The 25053-nt window shown below is 41.6% G+C and overlaps 1 protein-coding gene, 1 long non-coding RNA gene and 2 other non-coding genes across 11 annotated transcripts in view; 3 read left to right on the top strand and 1 right to left on the bottom strand.

Moving 5' to 3' along the window:
- Positions 1–1764: 1764 nt before the first annotated feature.
- TRNAN-GUU (transfer RNA asparagine (anticodon GUU)) lies at positions 1765–1838 on the top strand. Its single transcript has one exon. It is a non-coding gene; the product is annotated as a tRNA-Asn (tRNA).
- Positions 1839–2067: 229 nt separating this feature from the next.
- TRNAV-AAC (transfer RNA valine (anticodon AAC)) lies at positions 2068–2140 on the top strand. Its single transcript has one exon. It is a non-coding gene; the product is annotated as a tRNA-Val (tRNA).
- A 4268-nt stretch (positions 2141–6408) lies between these two features.
- Positions 6409–23069, bottom strand: USPL1 (ubiquitin specific peptidase like 1). 3 transcript variants are annotated; one of them, XM_061374432.1, is made up of 9 exons: positions 22933–23069; positions 18647–18813; positions 17991–18119; positions 16277–16931; positions 12186–12272; positions 11651–11780; positions 10349–10474; positions 9536–9696; positions 6409–8385 (listed from the first exon to the last, which is right to left on the bottom strand). In XM_061374432.1, the coding sequence occupies exons 2-9, from the start codon at positions 18743–18745 to the stop codon at positions 6503–6505; spliced, it is 3270 nt and encodes a 1089-aa protein (XP_061230416.1). In that variant the 5' UTR covers positions 18746–18813; positions 22933–23069; the 3' UTR covers positions 6409–6502. The 3 variants fall into 3 exon arrangements, with proteins under 3 accessions (XP_061230416.1, XP_061230415.1, XP_061230417.1); XM_061374431.1 differs by lacking the exon at positions 22933–23069 and having other exon boundaries at positions 18647–19031; XM_061374433.1 differs by lacking the exon at positions 22933–23069 and having other exon boundaries at positions 18718–19031.
- Positions 23070–23155: 86 nt separating this feature from the next.
- The window catches only part of LOC133223609 (uncharacterized), a 35646-nt gene continuing 33748 nt past the window's right edge, over positions 23156–25053 (top strand). For 5 of the 6 annotated variants that reach the window (XR_009728632.1, XR_009728636.1, XR_009728635.1 and 2 more), the window contains exon 1: positions 23411–23973. This is a non-coding gene — a long non-coding RNA (uncharacterized LOC133223609). Of the gene's footprint in view, positions 23265–23410; positions 23974–25053 lie in introns of those variants that run through there. The other variant, XR_009728634.1, reaches the window with a different exon arrangement.

The raw sequence follows: 25053 nt of genomic DNA, 5'->3' as shown, positions 1-25053 counted from the left end.
ACAACATCCTACATTTGTACAAATTCAGCTCAAAACACGGTGCTTGAAGACAGAGCCCAAAGTCCCTCAGGGCCCCGGCACAGCCTCCTCCTCATCCTTTGTGTGTCACCCACCACCCTACTCAATAAAGTTTGCCCTTACTGCTGACATCCCTGTGGCTCGGGTTCATTTGTCATATTTGATGACCTGCTGGAGATGCTCCAGTCCCTTCATCATCTCCACAGCCCTTTGCTAGAACATTGCCAGTAGTCTGTGTCTCTTTTGTACTGAGGAGCCCAGAACTGGCTTCACCAGTGCTGAACAGAGGGGAAGGATCCCCTCCCCAGCCTGCTGGCAGTGCTTAGGGTAATGCAGCCCGGGACACCATTCGCTGCATTTGCCACAAAGGCCCATTGCTGGCTCATGTTCAACTTTCTGCCAAGCTGCTTTCCAGCTGGGAGCATCCAACATGTACTGGTGTATGGGGTTTGTCCCCAGCTGCAGGACCTTGCACTTCTTGTTGAACTTCATGAGGAACCTGTCAGCCCATTTCTCCAGCCCATCAAGGTCTCTCTGGATGGCAGCATGACTCTTTGATGTATCAGCCACTCCTCTGAGTTCGGTGTTGTCTGCAAAGTTGCTGAGGATACACTCTTGCTCCATCATCCACATCATTAATGGAGATGTTGAGAGGCTTTGATCCCTGGCTACACCACTAGTTTACTGGCCTCCAACTAGATCTAGGCACTGATGACCATCTTCCGGGCCCAACTGTTCAGCCAGTCTTCAATCCACATCACCATCTTCTTATCCAACCCATACATACACAGCTTCTCTGTGAGGATCTTACAGGAGACAGCGTCAAATGCCTTAGTGAAGTCCAGGTAGACAATATCCACTGCCACCTTCTCAGCTACCTGGCCAACCACTTCATCATGGACGTTTATCAAGTTGGTAGAGCACAGCTTGCCTTGGTGAAGCCGTGTTGACTACTGATCATTTCTTTGTCCCTGATGTGCCTAAAGACTGTTTCCAGGATTAGCTGATTCATCACCTTCCCAGGGATCAAAGTGAAGCTTCCTAGGTCACCCTTCTTGCCCTTCTTGAAGATGGGGGTGACATGTGTTTTCCTGCAGCCCTGGGGCTCTTCTCCCAGTTGCCATGATCAAATATGACAAATGACCTTGCAATGACATCTACCAGTTCCCTCAGCGCTTGTAGGTACTATGGCCAATGGATTTATGTGGGTGCAGGTTACACCAGCCTTTCTCCTCTGTCTCTGAGACCTGGCATTCCTGAGGGCAAATCACACTCCTTTGGCATGACTTGTTTTTCACAGCTCATGTTAGCTGCTGTTATCACCTTAACACCTGTTAGATGGCTGAAAATTGATTGCTTAATAATTCATTTATAGACTTTATAGAGTGGAAGCGAGACTGCCTGGGCAGCAGATTCCTGGGTCTCCCGCTCTGCTCCCCTTTGAGATGTTTCTTTCACACTGACTCATGTCTGTCACTGCTTCCACTTTCCATTAGCTCTTGCAAACAATTACCAAAGGTCTTTGACCACTGCGGGATGAATTTTGCCTTCTGTTCCTCTGGTTTCTGGCCACAGCCAGTCTGTTTGGTATTGCTGGAAGAGGCACCACGCCCGCCCTCCGCAGCCGCAGCGCGCTGGAAGAACTGCAGGAGCACAATGCGCAACTGCACGGGTTTAGTGCGGGTGACAAGGGGACCGGGGGTGTGCGGCCATCAGTAACCACTTGGGGGGCCCCTTTCGCAGCGTGTCTCTGTGGCGCAATCGGTTAGCGCGTTCGGCTGTTAACCGAAAGGTTGGTGGTTCGAGCCCACCCAGGGACGGAAGGTGACTTTTTATGGTGTTGGGTCTTTTTCCTCCCCCGCTGGGTCCGTCCTGCGCTGCCCTTATACCGCCGGGAGCTGCTGGAGGTCCCCGCACAGCCCCAGGCCTCTGCCTCCAGCAGCAGCAGTCTCCCCTCGTCCCCTGCCGGCGGAAGCGAATCGGTGCCACGCCGCCACGCCCCTTGTGCTCGGTCAAAGGTGGCGGCAGAAACAATGTTTCCTAACGGGTGTTTCCGTAGTGTAGTGGTTATCACGTTCGCCTAACACGCGAAAGGTCCCCGGTTCGAAACCGGGCGGAAACACGAAAGCTTTTTTAGTCCCTTTTTTGTCCTGGGAGACGTCAGTTTTCCAGATTCCTGCATCAAAACGCGCACAGCGTGGAAGACATTACGCATGGTGGGGCCCACACGTGTCCCGGTGGAGGAGAACACAAACTGCCTTCCATGCCGGGGGAGGCAAGGGCAGGGCTGGGTGTTTTATAAGGGAGATCTCGCTCATTCCCCTGCACAAGCTTCTCCTCTGCAAGGAGACTTTCCCCATCTGAGTGGAAGGATGACCTAAAGGAGGAGAAACAGGTCTCAGCAGAGGGGGTAAAGTTTCTGCAGTGCATATAAGGAAGATGGTGGGAAAACAGTCTGGGCTGTTCCTGTTTCAGGCTGAAGGGAAAGACTGAGATGGGACAAAACCTTCAAAACTGGTATGATTCCACCATCAAATTAATAGCATTCACTGCTTCTCCTGAACAGCCACAGATGTAGAAGATATTTGGTCCCAGGAACTGCTTAAGTTTGGGCTGCAGATAATGCCCCTTAAGGATAACATTTATGGTGCTGCAGTACAAAGCATTTAAAATCTTCTCTTGCCCTGGCAAAGCCAGGCTTGAAGGCAGAGGGATATTCACTGGAATAAAGTGCTATATTAGGAAATTCAAATGCTCAACTTCTTTCTCACAGCCTTCTCTGTCACTTAAATCTCTTTCTTTGCTACACCGATAGAGTGAGCCAGAGAAAACAGGGATACAGACAAATAAAACAACCCACACAAAAGGTGGTTATGTTATGAAGAACTGTAAAACACTTTAAAAGCTCAAATACGTATTTTATATATAAAAAAATGGGCCGCCCTCTCTCTAAGCCAACGAGGTTGGGCACACACACTCCACTAAAAGAGAAATATAACTTGGGGTTCTCCCACTCCAGCTCTCCGCCTCTGGCATCTGCATTGACAGGTTCTGCAACAGGACCACAGCCCATTTCTGTACACAGGAGCAGGCAGATGCTTCTTCACCAGGTGCTCCCAAACCCCATTGTGGGCATCAGAGAAGCCCCTTTTGATAGTCATTTACATAAAAGAGCAATACAGACCCATGTCCAGGGAGAAACATCTCCTGAGGGCTTCTACAGCTTCTCTAGGAAACATGAGCTGGAGGTATTCTGACCCCAGCAGGTCATCCAGACCTTCTTTCCACGCTGTTCCCAGCATTTGCTTTCTTAATGAGCCCCATGGCTTCACCGTGCTTTCCTTCGCTGTGCAGCTCCAGCATCACCCTGTAAACATCTGCACTGTCTGTGCATAGCAGTTCAAACTTCATCAGCCTCGGAACCCTGTTAACCTTATTCTTTCTCTTGCTCTGTCTGCACGCTCAGATCTTTGCTCAGGCTGTAAGCTCTTCCATTCAGAGTTTGCATCCTGGTGGACTTTAAAGCATAGAACACACATAGAACTGGATTATCTGCTCAGAATCTAATGTGCTTTGCCCTGAGTGCAAAGATGCTACCTGGAGAACAGCAGCTGTTTAGCTTTGCAAAAGGAACACAGATAGGATGCAGCAGCTGTCACTGATACATTGTCAGGAAGGGAATTGTTATTTAAAGCAAGAACCAATGCTGGAAGAATAAACAGCAATAGCCAGCCATGTTATGAAAAACATAAAGATGAAAATCAGTTTTGTATTGAGCACCACAACAAATTTCTAGAGCAGTGCTCTAGTGGCTATACAGCTAAAAACCCATCCAGGCAGCTCCTTTGCAGATGGGCTGGTTCACTGCAGGCATGTGAGACAGTCCTTTTTTTTCCCCTGTACTCTTGTTTTAATATATCATTAAGTAGTAAGATCTGAATCAAAGTGTCCAAGCTGATTCTGAACTAAAATCTGTAAATCTGTGAGTAGCACAGTTGTGCCCTTCCCAAATCAGAAGACAGACTGACAATATTATGTGATGCAAGAGGGGAAGACACCTGTAAAATATCAAGTGCTCAAAGCTATTGGGCTATTTACTCTGTAATGCTGATAAAATCATCAAAATACAGTGACTAACTTCTGCTCATTAATCATATTTGCTATATGCCCACCTAGCATACTTCTGATTAACAGAAAACTAACACAATACTTTGTGTTCTTTTCATGGCAAATAAACAGCATTTTAAGGCTAGTCTCAAAACAAGTCCAACCACTGAACGCCAAACGGTTTCTTTGGTTATGGGGTTCTCATTCAATCTCAGCTGAATTCTCACTTGCAGAGGTTCAGAGGTAGTAAAACATTTATGGAACCTGACAAAGCTGCACAGCATCATCTTTAGCGAGCTATTTCAGGAAAATAAAAGGCAGCAAAGAATTTGCGGCACTAACAGATTTAGTTTCATACTCACTTTAATCTCAGGTGCTCCTGGATCTTCTACATGTGTGTGTACCCACACTATATCCATGCAGCTGCTGACTGAGGACCCCTAACAACATCAGGAGGTCTCTTCCTTGTGGTGCCCTATGCATTCTGCATCATGCCAACTCCAGGCTTGGCACTTCAGTCACCCCTTGGTCTGTGTCATGCTCGGAGCCAGCAGTGAGGGAGTTCCGACTCCACAGCTGCATGTAGTTGCCACTCACTCACAGACAGTACCTGTACTTGAAGGCAGCTCCCCAGTGCTTGGGGAAACCTACAAGTAGTCATGGTTGGAAGACACACCACTTTTTAGTGGTTTGCATATATAGAAACCACTGGCTGCAAAACTCCAAAGGAAAATCCTATCACCCCCCCTCAAGTCTTGCAGAGGCACCTAGTTTATTCACAGATAAATCAAACGCTAAGTTTGGTCAGCATTTCAGGATTTTTAATAAGGGAATTCATAACAGGCCAGTATCTCACCAGCAGTACACCGGCACTTTGCATTCAGAATCCATTGATCTGTTTTGTACTGTAACCTTACCGATTACACTGAAAACAAAGAAGGAGCTCAAGTTCTTTACAAAGATTTACATTTGAAGAATTAAACCATTCCTTGTCTGAAGTGCCAGTTCCATAAACATGTACATAACTGCAATAGAAATGCTTGGCAAGGTGAGTTCAGTGCTGCTGACAGTTTTTCTAACACTTCTTGAACCTGGTTCAAGCAATCCAAGACCATTTAAATCTGTAGCCATGCCTTGTAATACCAAGTATGTTCAACTGCACCTATTGGAAGAGCAAGATTGAGGACTTTTTTCATTTAACTTCGCTCTAAATCAATGGAAAAAAAAGCAGAATACCTCTGAAACTGGCTAAAATAAGGACTTCCTGGGAAAAATCTTGGTATTTTTGAGTGCAAGAAAAATGTACAACTAACCTAATTTAGCATATAACGTCCTGAGGTCTGTCTGTGAATATAAAAGATTCCCAACTAGCAAAATGGAAGCTATACAAATCCCAAAACACCAAGATGTGAATCCCTCTGCTTACTCTCTGCTGCCTTGACACAATGTTCATTTCCTTCCTATTGGCCTTGCCTCTCCTTGGCACTCTCACATATAGATGGGGTGCACTACTCTAAAATCTCCTAGTGACAACTGTAATGGGTGTTAACTACAACTGATTTGAATTCTTAGAAACCTTTCTTCTATTAATGAACTTGTAGCTATGAATAATGTAAAGTTACATCCGAAATTCCTTCTCAGTGCTGCAAACATTGGCCTGAATCTTATTAATTTTACTTTAAAAATAACCTGGCTCAGAAGAATATTCTGCCAAATTATATTTTCAGTTACCCAGGATTAAAATCCAGTACATGCTGTAAATTTAAATAGGAAAATTTCTACCATGCATCTGCCCTTCCTTGGATCCAAGGGGTGGACACATCAGGGTGAACTTACACAGCAGTAATTCTGAGAACAGAGTTCCTAGCAGAATACCAGCCTCCAGTTTACTGTTGCAAATGATCTTTGTATCAACGGATGCAAATATCTCTGGTTACAGAAGGTACTTTTGTTTTCTTGGAATTTTTCTTAGATGTCAGATAAAGTAACTTCAGGAATTGGGTGATCACTACTACCTGAACAGTATTTCTTACACCATTACATCATTAAAACTACTGAAGTTTATTATTTCTCAAACTCAGTAGAATATGGATAAGTTTTCCATATTAAAAACAGCAAAAATGAAGACTCATAGGTGTTTTTAAGCTAAAAGTTGTAGTTATATCTGACATGTAAAATAACTACTTCTCAGAATAATAAAATGCATTAAAACCTTATTGTCTGCTACAATAAAATAATAAAAGAAACCAACCTCAAATAGAAATTGTTCAAGTACACCCAGTGTGCAATTAAACTAGTTAGAAAATATAATTTAATAGTGCTTTGTTTCAAAATATACATAATAATGAAAAATACTCAAACCCAAAAAACCGAATATTTACCACGTTTCAAACAAAGTTTCATCAAAATGAGGTAAGTCTATGTCACCTGCCATTGAGCTCGGTGCTGAAATGGAGAACAAGTCTTCAAGGATGTCCTCCCTTGTAGGACTTTCAAAAGCAAGTTTTTTCACACTGGATTTGCTTACTGTATGAAGTTCTGAATTACTGTCCTTTACAGGACTGTAATAATTATGATCCCCACTTGTCACCGTTGCATGTGGCACACTGGTCTTCTCATCAGACGCTGTTGTTGGAACACTGCTATCCACCATTTCCATATACATACATTCATCCTCACTTTTTGGAGCCTCTAAAGAAGCAACTGTTGAAGAAGGGGACAGTAACTCTGCCAGTATTTCATCATTACCAGTGCACCCTGATACAGAGTTTGTGCTGAATTCGGATTCACTCTCTGCAGCATCAATCTGACACTGCAGCTCCCTTAAAAAGCTCTGCAATAATTCACTGTCATTGTGAGATTCAGTCTGTGGTGCAGTGCTTACATCTCCATTCACAAGTTTTCCATGTTTCACCTGTTCCACTGCCAGCCTATCTAATGAAGCCAACTTCTTCTTTTTAGCATTAAGTTTTCTTAACAGTTTTAGCCGAAGTTTTTTTGTTTGGTCAGAATCTGACTCCTTTGCCTTCCCAGAGTTATGGCTATGTGAATGGAACTGAGTCGTTTTACCTGAGGTACCTAAAGTATTTCCTGACTTAGTCCAAGTTGGGCCTTCAGTAGTGGTATGACTTGCTGTTGGAAGACGAGTGCTTTGAGAAAATCCTCTGAAAGCTGATAAAGGATGAGTATTATTGCTCTGAGGAACCACTGCCTTCAGGGCCTCTGTGGTTTTGTTTGTACCTCTGCTTTGAAATCCACCAAAGTTACTTGCCCCCTTAGCTGGCAACCGCACCTCACTTATTTTTTGCATTGAGGGAGTTTTGCAACTTCTCCCATTCTTGAGAGCTGAGGCACTCAAAGGCATAAAAGAACTATTCTTGTTTAATAATTTCTTTACCCAGCTTCCTACAAATCCTCTTTTTTGGTCTTTGTGTGAAGGCTGAAAGGAATTATTGGCAGCAGCAGAACCAGCGACCTGAGAATTCATTACAGTATTGTTTGCATCTTTTAAGTCGGGTGATTTTTGTATATTCTCTACTGGCGACAACTTCTTGTTTAGCTGTAGTTCTGAATTTAATCCTCCATGCAAATTAGTTCTGCCATCTGTTCTTTGAGCAAGTGAGTCAGATGGGTCAGGGTGGTGGGTTTTGGGCACAGGAGGAGTAATATTTGTTGAGTTCAACTTTTCTAGAGATAAGCAGATGCTGGAATCTTCATATAACATGCAATTATTGGTCATAGCTAGCCTAGTTCCAGCAAACCCTCCTGTACACAGAGTGTTAGGTGAAAGATCTAATTCCTGCTTTTGGGGTGTGCCCATTTCAACAACAGGATTATTTCCCACCACCTGTCCATTCGGCAGTGATTTACCTTCTGAGTTAACTTGAATTTCTTCAAGCATCAGTGTTGCAAGACCATCACGTTCCTCATGGTTTAGAAAATCTGGCACAATACTTTCATCCTCAGCTACCTGCTGCTGTTTCTCACCTGGATTCCTTGCAGAATCCTCTTTGAGATGTTCTGCATGTGTTTTGTCTACAGTGTTACCAGAATCACTGTGCAACACTGTGGAATTTGACTGTACATTATTAAAAGGAAAATCTTCAATGTTTCTATTCTTGAACTGTGAATTCGCTTCTTCTGGCACATGTGATGTTTTCCTTTCCCAGATAGCAATATGAATCTCTGAAGGAGGAACTTCAAAACTTATATGCCTCTTGCAGTATGGCCCCTTTAAATCATCACATTCAAGCCAACTTCCTGCAAAATAAATAGCAACCAGTGGAGAGACTCAAAGACTTAAAATTGAAGTCACTATCCTCAGACACTTGCCAAATATTTGTATTACCCCATTCCCCTGGCAAGCAGAAAACAAAGGTTTTCTCCATTCTTTATTACATCAGAGAAAACTGGGAGATTTCCACTGGAAAAAGATCAAACACAAGCAGAATTTGCAGCAATATTATTACAGGTCAACACAAAAAAAGTAAGCTAAGGGGTTGTTTTTATCTAAGCTAATGATGCTGACATCTTGTCTGAAAACACCTGCACAGGTCTGAGAGAAGAGACAGCTCTCAAATAACGTTTCTATGCAGGCTTTTACATTGGCTGGGTGGGAGGCACAGGGTCTAAAGATAAATTGCTCATCTAATAATCTGCATCACCTTCTGCAAATTGTTCACAGATCGTGAGCAAATATTTTACAGCTGTAAGAATTTAAAAATAGATATATAGGATGTATAGGATGTTCCTAACTAGGCACTTCCCAGCTGCTTCCTCCCCCTACTTCTTAAACTCTGGCACTGTGATTTAGACAAATTTCATGTTATCACACTTGATAAGACTGCACTCTTCTCTTTATGGAAGCATGAGAATCAAAATATCAACTTTCCTTCTTCTCTGATTATGGCATTCCTGTCAATGGTACAACCATCACACCATTAGTCACATTTCTAACATAGATTTGTACCTCCCACCCCTCAAGTGCAATAAAGTTCAGAAATGAAAAGAAACTTCATTAATGCTGGTACTTGCATACGTTCTTCTGCTTTCAGCCAAGAACGAATTAATAACTGACTTCAAACTAATCAATACTGTATGTCCCACAGCTGTGCTCACACTGTATTTTTTAACTTTTACAAAGTTATCAAGGAAAACAACTTTACCCAAATAACTTTTGCCAGTGAGTACAGCATAGGGCAAGACACTTTTTCAGTTTAAGCAAACTGAAACTTTCCCCCTGAGTAACAAAGTTCCCACAATTATTCACAAAATTTTAATATGAAGTTTGGAATCCAGACAAAACAAATCCTCATTCTTATATACGGACTGTTGAGAGTATTGCAGTAACCCCTAAAACAGTATTTGATGTGGACTCATGAAGTATTACAATAGAATTTATGGTTCTTACCATCAGAATTCAAAGACCAGGTTATGAAATGTTGCTTATCTGTTTGATACTGAACAACAGATGTTATTTTGTAGGTGTTTTCTTCAAACTGAAATGAATAGCTCTCCAGGTTGTTATGTGGCAAGCCTTCTACGAAATGTAACATTAATATTGAGGGTACTCTGATAAAGAAACGATAAAGAATCAGTTTATATCAACGAAAGAGTGGCACAAGTTTCTCATGAAAAAGTGTCTTAAAGAGTCCTGCCCTTTCTATTCTACTCCCACATAGGACTCTTCAGATTGCACAGTAGTCAAAGGATAAGAATACCCCAACTGTATATTCCATTTTGTTATGGACTGGGAGGGAAAAAACAGTACCATGTAAAGGATTTGGGGAGTAGGGAAAATGTGAAAAAAATAGGACACAAATGTGCCATAACCACAGTAGGAAGGGACATCGCTCTGCAGTCCAATTTGTAAATGGACAATCAAACAACATTTTTATCCACCAATGGCAGGGGGTGTGACATGGCTGACACTGGGTATCAGCTGTCCATATTTATTACTTGGAAGTAAGTATTTATGACCTGGCTCAAACACATGCGCTAGTCAGCATGTTAAAAACTGCTCTCTGTTTCATCTTTATTAAACACTATTTGTCATTTCAGAATTTAAGAATTATCTATAATCTTAAAAAGTGAGTATTTACCAGAATTTAATGCTTAGAACCTCTGTAAACCCAAGATAATAGTTTGCTTTTAAAAGTGACATGTTCAGTAAATTCTCAGCATTTTACATATTTTACTTTCAAGTTCATGTATTCAAACTTACTTTTCCAAAATCATCTGTCTTCTTTGAGATTTATCACTACAGTTATTACATGGTCCAACATGGATAGCATTGAGTGGGTGCCAATCAGGGATTATATTTGTGAATGTTGTTAGTGTTTTCCTTAATCTGGGTACAGACACAGAGTAAAAAAATAATAAAAAAAAAAAAGTGTTAAAATGAGCTGCTGATCAGAACACAATAAATACACACATTAGGAGAAAAGTTATACAAATATTAAGGCAAAACCAAAATCTATTCATATTCATGCCACTTGTGTGGATTCCGAAAGTCACCACTTGTTTTCAGGAGCTCTGTGGCCTTCAGTTTCACAGTATTTGCTCTTTCCCCCTAAGCATGTTACGTCTGTTTCCTTTCCAACAGAAGACAGACCTTGTACCAGGTTCTGCGCAATTTACTGGCTAACACAGAATCTCAAGGAGAGAGGAAGAGGCAACAAATTACCTCACAATCCATCTTATACAAGGTCTTGTTTTCAAAAAACAGTACACTGGCAGCAGAGATTACACAGAGGTTACACTGTATAAAAATACAACCTACGGGATATTAAAGTGAAATAACATAGTATATTCATTCATTAGCTACAGAAAGGACTTCCTTTATATTCAACCTAACCTCGTTTTTCGACTTTTAAAAAACAGCCAGAGTATGTAACAAAGGCCTTTGAACACATCCTATTAACCAGGACCATACAGTAGCTGGCAGTGTAACTAACAGCATTAATCTCATCTCACTTGTGGATCTAGAATTCTATTGCATAAACCTAAGACAGCAGAGAGAAACAGGCATTTTTCAAGTTGTGAGCAGTCTTCTGAAGGTGTCTCTCTTCCCGCTGACTTTAAAGGAGCTTAAGTTACAACCTTGTACCTCCAGCTACATAGAAGTAAATAAATTCTCAAGAAATTATTTCCCTGTAATACTATTTTAAATAGATAATTCATGTGGGAGAATCTCTGATTCTTTGTAATCCAAATGAGTATTACAGACATTCCTCAATAACAAAAGTGTACTAGGCTTGTATTTGCTAGAACCACAACAATTCTCAGCAAAATCTCAGAGTATGGCCAGGGACTCACACAATTACCTATTATTTCTTTTTTAAGTGACAACATGGTTTCCCTAGACACTAACCTAAAAAAGCAGATCTTAAAGCACTTAAAACTTCACCCACAAGCCTATGCTGTTGGTGAGATCTGGAGATACGAAGAAAATCAACTATTATATGCAGGTTTTAAAGCAACGGACAGAACAGTTCTATAGAAGCTACTTAAATAAAAACCTCACCGGTTCTGGTATTTGTAGCCACAGCATACACATTCAAACTTCCATGAAAATGAATGCAAGAATAGTTTCTCAGCTTGTTGATCCAGCTGTAAAAGCAGAGGCAGTGCAAACACTGGACTCTCCTTCTTACCTGCAAAGATGGGACAGAAGAAACAGTCACTGACTATTTGAAATCAGCTTCCAGTACTTCAAAAAGGAAGAAAATAAGCTTATTACTATTATTTTCATTGCAGTTATTCAAGGCTGTATTTCTAATCCTCACAGCAAAGAGATTGATCCATGTTATTAGGTTGTTATCAATGACAATTTCTTGAGTAAAGCACAGTTACAAAGACGAGATTATGCTCTCTCGAAAGTCAAAAACTGTCAAAACAGCTGATCACACTGTAAAGTATGTGTATGTCACCAGTAAGAATTAGGTACATGAAAACTGCCTTACATGCATATGTACATATGTATTCTTATGTACTGATATACAAGGTATTATATGGAGTTTCCGGAAAGTAAATGAAGAGATGGTACACTAATTACTTACCAACTTCACATCTAAGCCGAGTCTGAAGCTGTGCAAACATTCTGTTTCTGATTTCATTGAGATTAGATTCTGCTTTTGGGAGAACATCTAAGGAAAAAAATACGTAATGTATTCAGGTATTTATGTGTAACACCCCCAACCTTTCACACACATACGTACCCCTAACATGCACTTATTCTCTGCCAGTTAATGCCTTTCATATTGACCCGTACTTGCTTAAAACTGTTGGTAAAACAGTCAGTGTTTGGTTATTAAGTGATTTGAAAATTATTGAAGAATCTACACAAGTTATTCACACTTTACTGCAGTCTGCTAACCAGAAATTATACTTGACCTGACTTAAATTATGGCTTACTGTGTACCAACAGTTAGATAGTAACAACAGTTAAGGATATAGTGGAAGGTGTCCCTGTCCATGGCAGGGGGTTGGAACTAGATGATCTTAAGGCCCTCTCCAACCCAAACCATTGTATGATTCAGTGACAGTGTAACCAGACATTACAAACCCTGGAGATTCAGAGATTAAAAGATGATTTTAAAACCTAAACATTAAGATCAAAAGTGCAAAAATTTGCTTACATGCTTTTGAATGTTACACACTTCATAATAAAACATGCTGTTTCTACATAAACACATTCTTTAAGCACAAGCAGGAATGTAACTTCTACTACACAATCATGATCACAACTTGTACAAATTCAAGGATGTAGAGCAGCTGCTAAGACTATTTACTCCTTACAAAATCTATGCATATAAAAAAGGTAAAAAAGTTTCTTGCTGCTCTATTAATTTTAATTCTTTTTTAAAACAGCTTATGTAAAAGAGGCTTAAAAATTGCACAGAGGAGCAGAATAAATACTGCACCTGTTCTCCACAACAATTTTCATTCAATCTCCTATCCACTGTTGCCCAAATTACTGTTTTCCAGCAGTTCCTGGAAATGCAAAGAATTCTGGAAAGCATATATGAACTACTTCAGAATATTTCTGGACCACCACCCCCTCGCCCTGTAATAGAGTATGTATTCTATGCCACAAGGTAGATGAAACAATTTTTGATACACCTATTATTTTTCCCAGGAAAGATATGACCTTCTTAAAGCTATCTAATACTCTTCTGGGACTGTATTTTATATATTTAAACACACTTTTCCTGAAATGTCTATTGAAAGAAAAAGAAAAAAAATAATGCAACTAGCTTGGAAAAGACCTTTAAGATCATCAAGTCCAACCATTACTCCAGCACTGCCAAGACCGCCACTAAACCAGGTCACTAAGGGCCTCACCTACACATTTTCTGAACACTTCCAGAGATGGTGAATCCACCACATCCCTGGGCAGCCTGTTCCAATGCCTGATCACGCTCAGTGAAGAAATTTTCCCTAATACCCAGTCTAAACCTCCCTTGGCACAGCTTGAGGCCATTTCCTCTTGTCCTAGCACTTCTTACTTGGGAGAAGTAACACCACATACCATTAGGAAGGACTAGCAATTCATTAGTTGCTCCTCACTCAGAAAGACCACCTTATTATTTAAAACAGCTAAAGCCAGAAAGGGAGGTACCATTCTCTACAGTTCACCAGGAGGAAACGGGATAACCGCCACCTCTCACATCAAACAAGGGCCACAGGCAGAAAAGATGCACACAGGAAATAAATAATGAGATGGGGAGAAAAGACAAAGATTAGAAAGTGGTGAAAAGCAGCAGGCAGCAGTGATGAGGCTAAGAGACACAGGAGCTGAGAGAAAACAACTCTTCACCTTGGCAGGAGAAGGTAAATAGCATCCCCAGGAGTGGCCAAGAGGAAGGAGGAAGGTGGCTGTATCACTACTCCAGGCCGGATGTGGCCCTTAAAATTTCATACTCTACTGGGACAGGCAGTTTCTCCTCTAAAGGCTTAGAAACCGGAGTTGAAAGTAAAACACTACACACATTTACGATATTAGAACATCCAGGAGAGCTGCAGATGTGACTCATATTTTGAACACGTAATGATGGCAATATTGTGACACTAATAGCTCCGATTTACTATAATGGAATCCTCATGCAACACATGGTGGAAGAACACAGCTGCACTTTCATGGGGGGTGTTACATGTTTCTTTATGATTTAGGCTGGTTTAATGACTCAATTCTCTTTCAGATTAAGATAACAGAAATTCCATTAACTTGATGGCTGTGTACCCAGGCATTATTATTGGAATTCACAAAAAAATTTATTCTAAGTCATTTTTATCACTGATTAATATTTTCTAACAAGAGCCTGAAGTAAGATCTAAAAAATCCATATTAGGTACATTTGGCCCAATTTGATAAAGGTACCATTCATTTTTATATAAGCAGCTATTAAACATTTAAATGGCTTCTTCAAAATTTGATCAAAATTGCAGAAGAGATCCACTGCTGGGTGTAGAACTATTTGTGCAATCAGATATTAGAAATTAAGCAGGATGATCTTCAGCTGCAAAGTTGGGTTCCAATACAGCTCCCAGCTTCCCCAAAAGCTACAGAATTTAGGATCATTTGGAGACTTAGGGGAAAGACCTTATGGCCTGAAGCTGTGGATGGAATTTAAACTGAAATTATTTATATCCTGTTTTATTTTATGCCTTTAGTGCTACTCCATAAAGCAAATTCTAACATAAATGTAAATATGTCAGCATTGCACAAGCAGTGTCAATGCATCTGTCCTTACACAGATGCAGTTGCCGAAGGATCCCCACCAATGTAACTCTTCCCATGCTAATCTGTGAACCTTGGACCCAACGTAACACGTCGTTTGTATCCAGAATTTCTCCATGAGCAACAGACAGAATAAAATATCTCTAAAAGAATATGCAGGTGTCATGGAGTACAATGGATGGCCAAGAGAAGGTAAAAAAAAACACAACAAAACAGCTGGGAACAGCCCCTGAATATAAAGGCTGTAGGAAGTAAAGCCCATCCTTGCCTGTTGGTTTGTCAGCTGTAATCCTCACTGAAACCTTTTGCTAGCTCGGACACAGGGATACCACCAATAATACCTTTTGACTAATTCCTTCTGTTAGCTCTGCTTTACAGGTTCTATTTATTAAATTATTGCCTACCCTTTTCTGTATGTTTTTAAAATAGAAACTCAAATATATGATTTATCAAAGCAAAAAACAAGTCATGGGTCACCTGCCCCAGGCTACATTGCAAATCGAACTGAATGAAAGGCTCTGGTTCCATCTCTGACTAACTAGAGATCAGTATTAATTTTCTAATAGATGATATCTTAGAATTTCAGACTTAAGACACCAGTGGGTCAGTTCAAGAGGACTAAGACAAACAGATCTTAATTTAAGAGTCTTAAACTGAACACACAGTAGAGGAGCTGATCAAAGGCCATACTAGTTGATTGGAGTGACACAGCCTCCTCTGACTCACCTGTGCTGCCCAGAAGGTTGCCCCTAGCTGCCCATCACCACCCCTGAGCTTGGAGGTTAGTCCTCAAACTTATTAAGCTGCAAATGTAGCACTCTCAAACCCTTTCAAGAAGGTATGAACCAGGTTAATGTGTTTGGCTAATTTTGACTAAAACAGGTTACAAGTGCTATCACCCACAGCACAGCTTGCAGACCTTAGGGGAAGTATTCCTTCAGTGAGTGCAGCTGGAGCCAGAAGACAAGATATCTTCCCAGCTTTACTATTTTTGGTGCGACAAGGCAACTGCCCGTTTATACAAGGATATAAGCCACAACAGAAATTACTTTGCAGATTAAGGAGTAGAACAACATCCTAGTATGTTAACCATCAGATAAGAAGGAAACAAAGTCAGGCTCAATTACACAAAAAAAATCACAAATTCTGTATGGAGGATATGACAATAAAAATTTCAAGTTATATTTACTGTTTAATTCCCTCAAAGTGTGCATGTTTGCCCAAGAAAGAGGTTACTGGGATTCTGCTAGATAAAGTACACTACTCTGCAAATTCATGACAATGCATTGCAAATCATTCTTTTGTGACCTTGAGGTAGAATGAAGGCACATTTACGGGAACTGTACTAAATTCCACATATTTGTAGCAGATGAGTCTGGATATGAAGAAAGAACAGCTGAATTTACTCACCTTTTACTTTACTCCTTTTACAGGTATTCAGAAGCACAGTTGCTTCATTATATTTTGTGAAGAGTTCCTGGACTAAACATTTTCCATCATTATAGTCTTCTGCTAGAGGAAATTTTAATGTTTCTAAGTGTACCAGTGCTGACAAAATACAATCTAACCAACAAAGGTTATGCACATTTCTCCACTGAAGACATAAATCTGTGTTATTAGTGGAACCTTTATCACCGTTGAGCAAAATTTCAGATGTTGTTGAAGAAAGTTCAGAATTCGGCAAGAGTTGAGCTCCAGGACTAGTACAAGGTGAACTTTCTTTAGAGTTGTTGGTGTTTGTGGTTGTTTCAAAATTCACCTTCTGCGTGCACACCTCCCCATTGATACTAGGTTTTTGTGGGTCATTTTGTAACATGTCATGTAGGCTTGACTTGGGAAGACATAAACCATTTTGACAGCTTTTGACAACAGGGTCTGTATTAATACTGTGCACACCATTTGCCACATTATTAGTTCTTGCTTTTTTTGGATGTGATTCAACAGGAAAAAAGTCACTGATGCCACACAATTTCCTTTTCTTATCAGTAGGTGGAACTTGATGATTTTCTGAATCAGCAGAAGTAATTATGCTGTTTAACGGTTTATAACCAAGAGGGTAGATACACTAAAGGAAAGAAAGAAAGTTACAGTGAAATCTACAAAGCAATTTCAGGTGAACAAGATCTAAAAAAACCCCACAAAACATACTCTTAAAAATGTAATGTAGGACTTCTGTAAAGTGGCATTTTAGTGAAATCATTAGATATATTCAGCCATGTTGGCTGCCACCAACCACCTCATTGTTTTTCATGAGCCCTAGCATGGTTTCAAAGAGAATCTGCTCCATGACCCTGTAAGGCACAGAGGCGAGACTGACTGGTCTGCAGTTAGCCAGGTATTCTATTTTTCCTTTCTTGAAAATGGGGGTTATATTTCTCTTTTTCCAGTTATCGGGAACTTCACCTGACTGCCACGATTTTTCAGTGGCTTAGCAACTTCATTTGCCAGCTCCTTCAGGGCCCATGGATGGATTTCATCAGGTCCCCCAGACTTACATTCAGGGTTCTAAGATAATCTGGAAACTGATCCTCTTCTACCGTGGGTCTAAGGTCTCCATTCTCACAGTCCCTGCGTTTGCCTTTCAAGACTTGGGCAGTGTGGTCAGAGCACTTGCTAGTGAAGACTGAGGCAAAGAACTCACTGAGAACCTCAACCTTCTCCAAATCCAGGGTAGCCTGTTCTCTCATTCCCTCCTGGAAATGCCCCACATTATCCCTATTTTATCTTTTGTTTGCAACATACCTATAGAAGCCTTTACTGTTATCTCTGACATCCCTGGCCAGACTCAATTCCAACTGGGCCTTGCTTTCCTGACCTGATCTCGAGCTTCCCACACAACGTCCCTGTATTTCTCAGTATTATTTAGAAGCAGGGAGGGATGGCAAAAGCAACTCAGAGACCCATATCTAGCCTAGTCTATACTAGTTTAAAGTCACCAGTCCATATGGGATTGCAATACCCTCCCCACATACAGTGGAAAAAGCAGTTGGAAAGTAAGAGGCAACAAGGCTTCTTCGTTCAACAGTCTGCTTACCATCACCAAAATACTGAACTTAGAGAGGTGTAAACACTGAAGGTAAAGGCCTATATGCAGACCAAACCCCCCTGTTAATTAGCGTAATACCTGAGGATTTCCACAAAGAAAAATGGACTCTTGAAAATTAATGCGGTAAGTCCGTAAAACTTGGATCTGGCCCTTCTCTTTGCAGACTGGACAATGCTCATGTGCAGATGCTTCCACGGGATTACAGTTCTGAAAAAAAAAATAAAAAGAAAAAGCAGTATAAATGTATGTATTTCATATGTTATCACAAGGTAAGACATACAGACATATCAAGATTGAAAACCAATGTGCAACTTCTAAATGTAATAGCTAACAGAGTATTAAAAAGTAAACTAGATTTTAAAAATATAAGATACATATTCATAGTGTTTAAAATGACTTCATCTTTTGATTTAAATATTCAAATATTTCATAAGGCATCTTTAACAACACAATTACGCAATATTTCATTCTATTTGAACTAAACCACAAGTCTCTTATTGCCAGGGAACACAAGCTCAGACCTTTGAAAGACAAATAAATTTAAATAGGAATGGAAACAACAGTAAAAATAGTGCCAGTAAAAAAATTTACTTAATCTTTCGCCATTGTTATAGATTTCCGTGGAAAATAATTTTGAGATTTTTGGTATTTTGCAAAATTAAGACCAATTAAAAATCTCTCAAAGCAGAGAAAAATATGAACTTTGCACACATGTAAAACAAGTTTCAACTGACTTTTCCCAAATACCCCACCATGTGGAGTGTCGATTTCCCTATACCAGTCCCTTCTCCAATCACTTGCAAACCATTTGTAGTCTTCTGGGTATCCATCATCCTGAGCCACTGGCTAATTTATGTCACTTGTAACAATGTCATGACCACTAAGGCTTTTTCAAAGACTCCTGAAAAATAAGAAGTGAATAAAACAATTAAAAAAAAATTAGATTAAATTTGGAAAAAAAAAAAAAAGATACCAACAATAATGCAGCCTGTATATCCTGAGGAAATGAATTCAGAAGAGTATTTTCTTAGCTGAAAATACTTATTTTCTAGTGCAGATTATGAACTTCAAACTTTCCATTAAGTCATGTAATAAATTTAACAGCTTTAGCCCCTGAATGTGCAACTCTACAAGGTCTCACAGTTTCCAAGTACACTGTGCTTTGCAGAAATGTGAATGTTGCACCTGAGCATCTCCACTTACTGCGTCTAACCCTCAGAGAGAACAAAAAACATGGGTACAAGAAGATCCCATACAGCTGGAAACCGCTGCTGAGGAGCATTAAAAAAAAAAAAAAAAGGCAGCTACTGTTGCACCTTTCAAAACAGTGGATTTACTGAATAACCAACTATTAAAAGTTTATCCTGCCAATGTAACAATTCTTAACTACAGAAGGGTATCCCGCTGTTACTGTCACTTTTGGAAACCTCTCCTGATGTTATTTTAACACTGTTAAAGACTGCCTAGCAAACTAGAGTTCTTCCACAGTTATCATTGCTATGTAACTCTACTCCATATTTTACAAATGACACTGAATATTCCATTTCAAACGATTTCTCATATTCAGGGCCTAATTTTGCTCTTCTCGCATATCACACATACACAGAAACTTATTTTCTGAAGGGTTTCTACAAGGATGCTGGAGAGGGACTCTTCATCATGGACTGTAGTGATAGGACAAGGAGTAACGGATTAAAACTTAAACAGGAGAAGTTGAGCCTAGATGTAAGGAAGAAGTTCTTTACTGTGAGGGTGGTGAGGCACTGGAACTGGTTGCCCAAGGAAGCTGTGAATGCTCCATCCCTGACAGTATTCAAGGCCAGGCTGGATGGAGTCTACGGTGAGATGGTTTAGTGTGAGGTGTCCCTGCCCACGGCAGGGGGGTTGGAACTAGATGATCTTAAGGTCCTTTCCAACCCTAACTGATCTATGATTCTATTTGTGAAGAACAACTTCAGTATGAACCGAGTGCACACCAGAATGCAGCTCCTTAAGTCTATTCACTGGCACTGAAGCTAACTACACCTTGAATCAGACAGAAAAACACTGAAGTTTAGAACTACAGGGACCATTCTGCTCCTGTTGACTTTATATGAAACAACCTAGAATAAATATGTATCTCCTTGAGATGTTAAGAAGGAAGTAAAGGCAAGTTAAATTGCGAAGTCATCAATATTAATAATATCCTTCCTTCAGCCACGACTGTTCCTTTTTCATTATTTCCACCAAATAACATCCTATCCCACACCATGATGTCCTTTCAACCCTTACACTACTGCACTAACTCATATTATAGTTCATTTCAGAAAAAAAAATTCCAAAGGCATTCTTGGAGACCTGTGTAAATAGTAGTTTAAACCAAAACCATTTATAATCCTGGACAAGGACAGACCCTACAGAACTAGACAGAATACTTAAAAAACACCCCAAAACCAGAGCATAAATAAAACCAACTCAGTAGCAAATGTAACAACTTATTTCAAATCAGTTCTAAATAGCAACCTGAGTTGGTCAAAAACAGATGATGGTGTGTTCTACTGATGCTTTCAGTGTCTCCAGCAGCACTTCTCAGAATTACCAGGCTGCAGCATGTGAAGACAGAATACCCTGACTTTTAAAACTAATAGTGGTACATAAAAGTACATAAAAATATGAACCCACGTGCTTTAGAGAACATGTTTAGTTTTCAAAGTAGATTTGGAAAGTGTACAAGAAACAGCATTGTCCCATGCTCAATCAAGCTAAAAATTCATGAATTAGCTGAAAGTATACACGCCTGTTGGATTATAAAGGAAAGGCAAGCTCTCCAATTTCTCACACAGTGGCAATATCACTATCACACTGTGACTCTGCCCTATTATCATATATTTAGTCTAGCCAGGAACTTGATTTTTGTCATGCAAGTTGTGCAGAGATCAACCATGCTGAAACGCATAACAACTTTACTCTCCATGCTATAGCTAACAAGAAAATGTCTCTAGCTATTGTTCAGGGGGCTTTTAGTCAATTCTTTGGCCTGCAGCAGTCTCCGCTCTCCAGAGTAAATAAAATACACAGATCACATGACTGGAACTCCAGGCAATTTCTCACCACATAAATATAACTCATACTCAAGAAGATTAGCAACACTAACAACCTTCAGGTTATTCCTTTTTAAGCTTGCCTTGGGTTTATAAAACATGTATTTCTCTGCAAGTCCCTGTTTTGCCTGTCATCACTCTCAAAAGGAAAGCAAGGGTTTTGTTATGTTTTCTGTTATTTCTGATCTTATTTTAAAGCTTAAATACCATTCTGAGAGCTTAAATACCTTCCTCAATTGTAATCACCCGGCACCACAGTACTGGAGTAAAGACTTTTACTGCACTTAAGAATAAATTATTAATTGTCCTTTTATATCAAAGACATAAACTCAACAAGCAAATAACAGGTCTGCCAGTATTACATATGTAGAGTGGTACCAATTGGCTTGCCTGCACTTTTCAATATTTATAACATTACATCAAGTTACTAGTGATCTTTGCACAATGTACAAAACTTGTCAACAACTGCCAAAAAAACCCAGCCAATTAAAAGACTGCTGTATCAAGGGCTGAAACAAACCATTGTAGCTTCGAGTAAATTCCACATTTCAGATGGGAAAGTACACAGGAATGCATTTTCAAGCTTACTGGGCCATGTTTTGAACCAGTTATGCTACTTTCCTTCTTTACCCTGAATACTTGAAAAATGTAACTCAAAATATGCTTTGGACCTGGTGTAATTATTAAGGTTATGCTCCTGATTCATTGATTAGAGTTGACTTAATGACTCGCTGCTGCAGAACAGGGAGGTCTCCTCTATCCTCTTGTTTCCCTCTCCCCACCTTCTCTAACAGCATGTTTGTCAGACTTTCCACAACTAACTGAACCCAAAAACCAGGAAAAAAAAAATAAAATCAGTAAAGCACAAGTTTTTCTGCTCTTCTAGTAAGTTAAATTAGCCTGTGAAAAGGTCCGATGAGGTACAGAGCCAACAGGGCAGAAGACTGAAACCAACTAAAAGATAGAGGTTTGGAAATACAGGTTTGATAGATGTACTGTTAGACAGCTATGGTATTGGCTAGATGGCTGCACTCAAAGACTTACAGTCAATGGCTCTGTGTCCCAAGTAAAAGCCAGTAATGACCACTGCCCCTCAGGGGTCCATAGTGGGACCAATACTGTGCAATATCTCTGTCAATGACACAGACTGTGGGATTGAGTACACCCTCAACAACTTGCTGATGATACCAAGCTGTGGTGCAGCTGGTACCCTGGAGGGAGGGGACGCCATCCAGGAAGACCTTGACAGGCCTGAGAGGTGGGCCACTGCAAACCTCATGAGGTTCAACAAGGCCACATGACAAGGGATAGGAATTAACACACATTTTGTTGACAAAATCATTCAGTCCTTCCAAAAAAAAAAATGCCAGTTGGTACAAGAAAAATACAACCTAAACTAGTGAAGTTTATTATAGATGTGGCCAAGAGATGCAAGATCACAAGAAGGGACATAGCACAGGACGAGGGAAGAGGGGTGTAGGGTGCCCACTGCCAGGGCTGTGCTGGCCCCTGTGGCGGCAGCTGCCCTTTCTGCAACACCACAAGGTGCTCAGCTGCTGCAGGTACAGCTGTGGTTAAACAGCCTCCTCAGTTCTTAATCGACATCCAGAGCGATCCATATGTTATGGAAAGACTGCAGAAGAAAGAAGTGTGTGTGGAGTCAATTGTCAGAAGATAACAACACTGACCAACGGGCACAAACACATACACTCGTGCGGCAGTACCTCACCAAGAGCATCCTTTTATCAGCGGGTGCTTTCAGCCGCACCGCGCCCCCTCACCGCACAGCTACTGACATGAAATACTCAGTCGGCATTCAGAAACCCGTAAGACACCCTCCCGCCTCCAGCCCCGACCACGCACCAGCAGCCTCCCAGAGGGCTCCGCGTCTCCGCAGAGCTCCGCACACATCACCCCCAGCCCGCGGGCCCCGCTCTCACCTCCTGGCTGCCGCCATGCCTCGCCTCCCAGCGCCGCGCTGGCGGCCCCAGCCCCAAGAGCCTCCTTCAGAGGCCTTCCCGCGCCGCACGTTAGCTCCGCGGGCACGGCCCTCGCCGCGCGGCCGTTACTCAGCAGCCGTTACCCCGGGGCGGCCGCCGGTGTCAAGCGCGGCCCGCATGGCAGCCCACGGGGCTGCTGCGCAGCTTCCGGCGCCTCCCTGCCGCCATGCCGGCCCGGCCCGCCCAGCTCCCGGCAGGCAGCGGAGGCGGAGCCGCTGAACGGCGGTTGGGCGGGAACGGGGCTACGCTGCGGCGGCACGAACGGGCCTGAGGTATTCTTTCCTGCCCTTCCCCCTCGCGGCGCGGTGGGAGGGGACGGTGCGGGCCGCGGCCTGCCCGCCTCCGTGGGGGCAGGCCCTACGAGGAGTCGGCGCCGCACCGAGCCGCCGGCTGCCCGAGCAAGGAAGGGCCCTGTAGCGGCTCCCTGCGCCCACCGAGGGGCGAAGCTCGGCAGCTGCGCCCGTTGCAGCGCAGTGGCGGAAGGCGGCAGCCCTGCCCGCCGTGAGCCTGCGGCCCCGGCAAATACCGCGCTGCCGCCTCACAGCCGCATGGCTTCTGGCCATGCTTTTGCGCGTACTCGAGGCAGAGGTGATGATTAATCTGCAATTCATTGAACACCTGCTTAAAATCACGCCCAGAGTGTGGTTTAACCTTGTCCGAGGTTCAGTACCTCGCGTCTTGCCTTTCTCTCCTATCACTGAGACGCTCGTTCCGTCAGTCCTGCTTCTGCCTGAGTACTGTGGTGATGCGTACGCTCCCTGTTGAAAATCTCCTAGCAGCCTAGAGCATTTTTTGCAGTCGGTTTTGGATGCTTCAGTCTCAAGAAGCTGAGGTGATGTGGAGCTCTCGGTGTCAGCGAGTATTTCTGCATTAAGAGCCTCAGGCTGAAAGAGCTCAGTTTTTGATGGTAGTATGTGAATCCACATTGGCCCCTTTTCCTCGAGCGTGAGCTGCAAGGAGCTAAACGGCAGCGGCATTTAGGTCAGTGCTCTCCTTCAGCTACTTCAAGAAGGCTGTCAGTCAGTGCGGTCCAAGGCAGACAGATCTCGGGGCTGGAGGAGGGAATGAGTCAGGAAATTTTTCTAGCGATAGCACCAAAAAAAGTGCCTTCTCTGTTATTGCCTGCCTCTGCTTTGCTGGCACCTTACTCATTACATTGTATGACTTATATTCGTGAAATAATCTGTTAGTGTGATGGCTTCATTGTAACATCCATAACCTCACATTTTACTGTAGCTGTTCTTCTAATTTGTACAGCAATGTTTTGAAGTTTGAATTAATGTTTGAAGATACTTTTCTCTATTGGAGGAAATTATTTGCCTGACTGGAGGAAGATTGTAACGAAACTTGGCAATAATTTTATGTGAAGTACTTTTTTGAGCCTGGGCTTGGGTTTTGATTCATTAGTGCTTTTATGGTGGAGAATATATATTATTTTTTTTTCAGTGTACTTGCATCACGAGTGTGAAGCACTTTGTGATACGTTGAGTAGGAGCAGGAACTGGCTGTCTCTACAGCCACTGAGACTGGTGTTTCTGCATGTGGATCCAATGCAATGTATTTGATCTCTTTTGCAGTTGCTCTGTTTAACTGTTAAAACTGGTCAAATAACATAGTCCACTGAAGAATGTTGTTAACTAGTTTCATTAGGCAGTTGCATGTATGCAGTGATTTTACTCGTGGTATTTTAGAACTCTGAGTAAAGTGGGTTTAGCCCTAGTAATAATTATTTATGGTTAAAATACAGTGTTTGCTTGTGTGCAATTTTTAGCTTGTTTTCCTTGTAGTTTAGGTTTTCACTTTTCTCAGGGGTGACCAGGGTCCATTGTGTTGGATTGGGCTACCACCAAGCATAAGCTTTTGTTTCAAGTGAATACTTTGTAACTGATGATATGGCTAAGGATGTTTGCTTATGTTTGTGTGTGCACTAGAATGATTAGGTAGACGATTTTGCTGCTTGTTAGTATGGACTAATGTTGAAAAGGTTCCAGTACTCTGATCACTTAGAATTCATGACTTGATGCTGTTACGATTTTTAAAGCTAACATATCTCCCCCCCCC

The sequence above is a fragment of the Neopsephotus bourkii genome, unplaced genomic scaffold (assembly GCF_033783945.1).
Source record: "Neopsephotus bourkii isolate Nb327-2 ecotype Australia unplaced genomic scaffold, CSIRO-AGI_Nbou_v1 NB_1638, whole genome shotgun sequence".
NCBI classification, from domain to species: domain Eukaryota; kingdom Metazoa; phylum Chordata; class Aves; order Psittaciformes; family Psittacidae; genus Neopsephotus; species Neopsephotus bourkii.
This window is presented reverse-complemented; position numbering and strand designations above follow the sequence as displayed.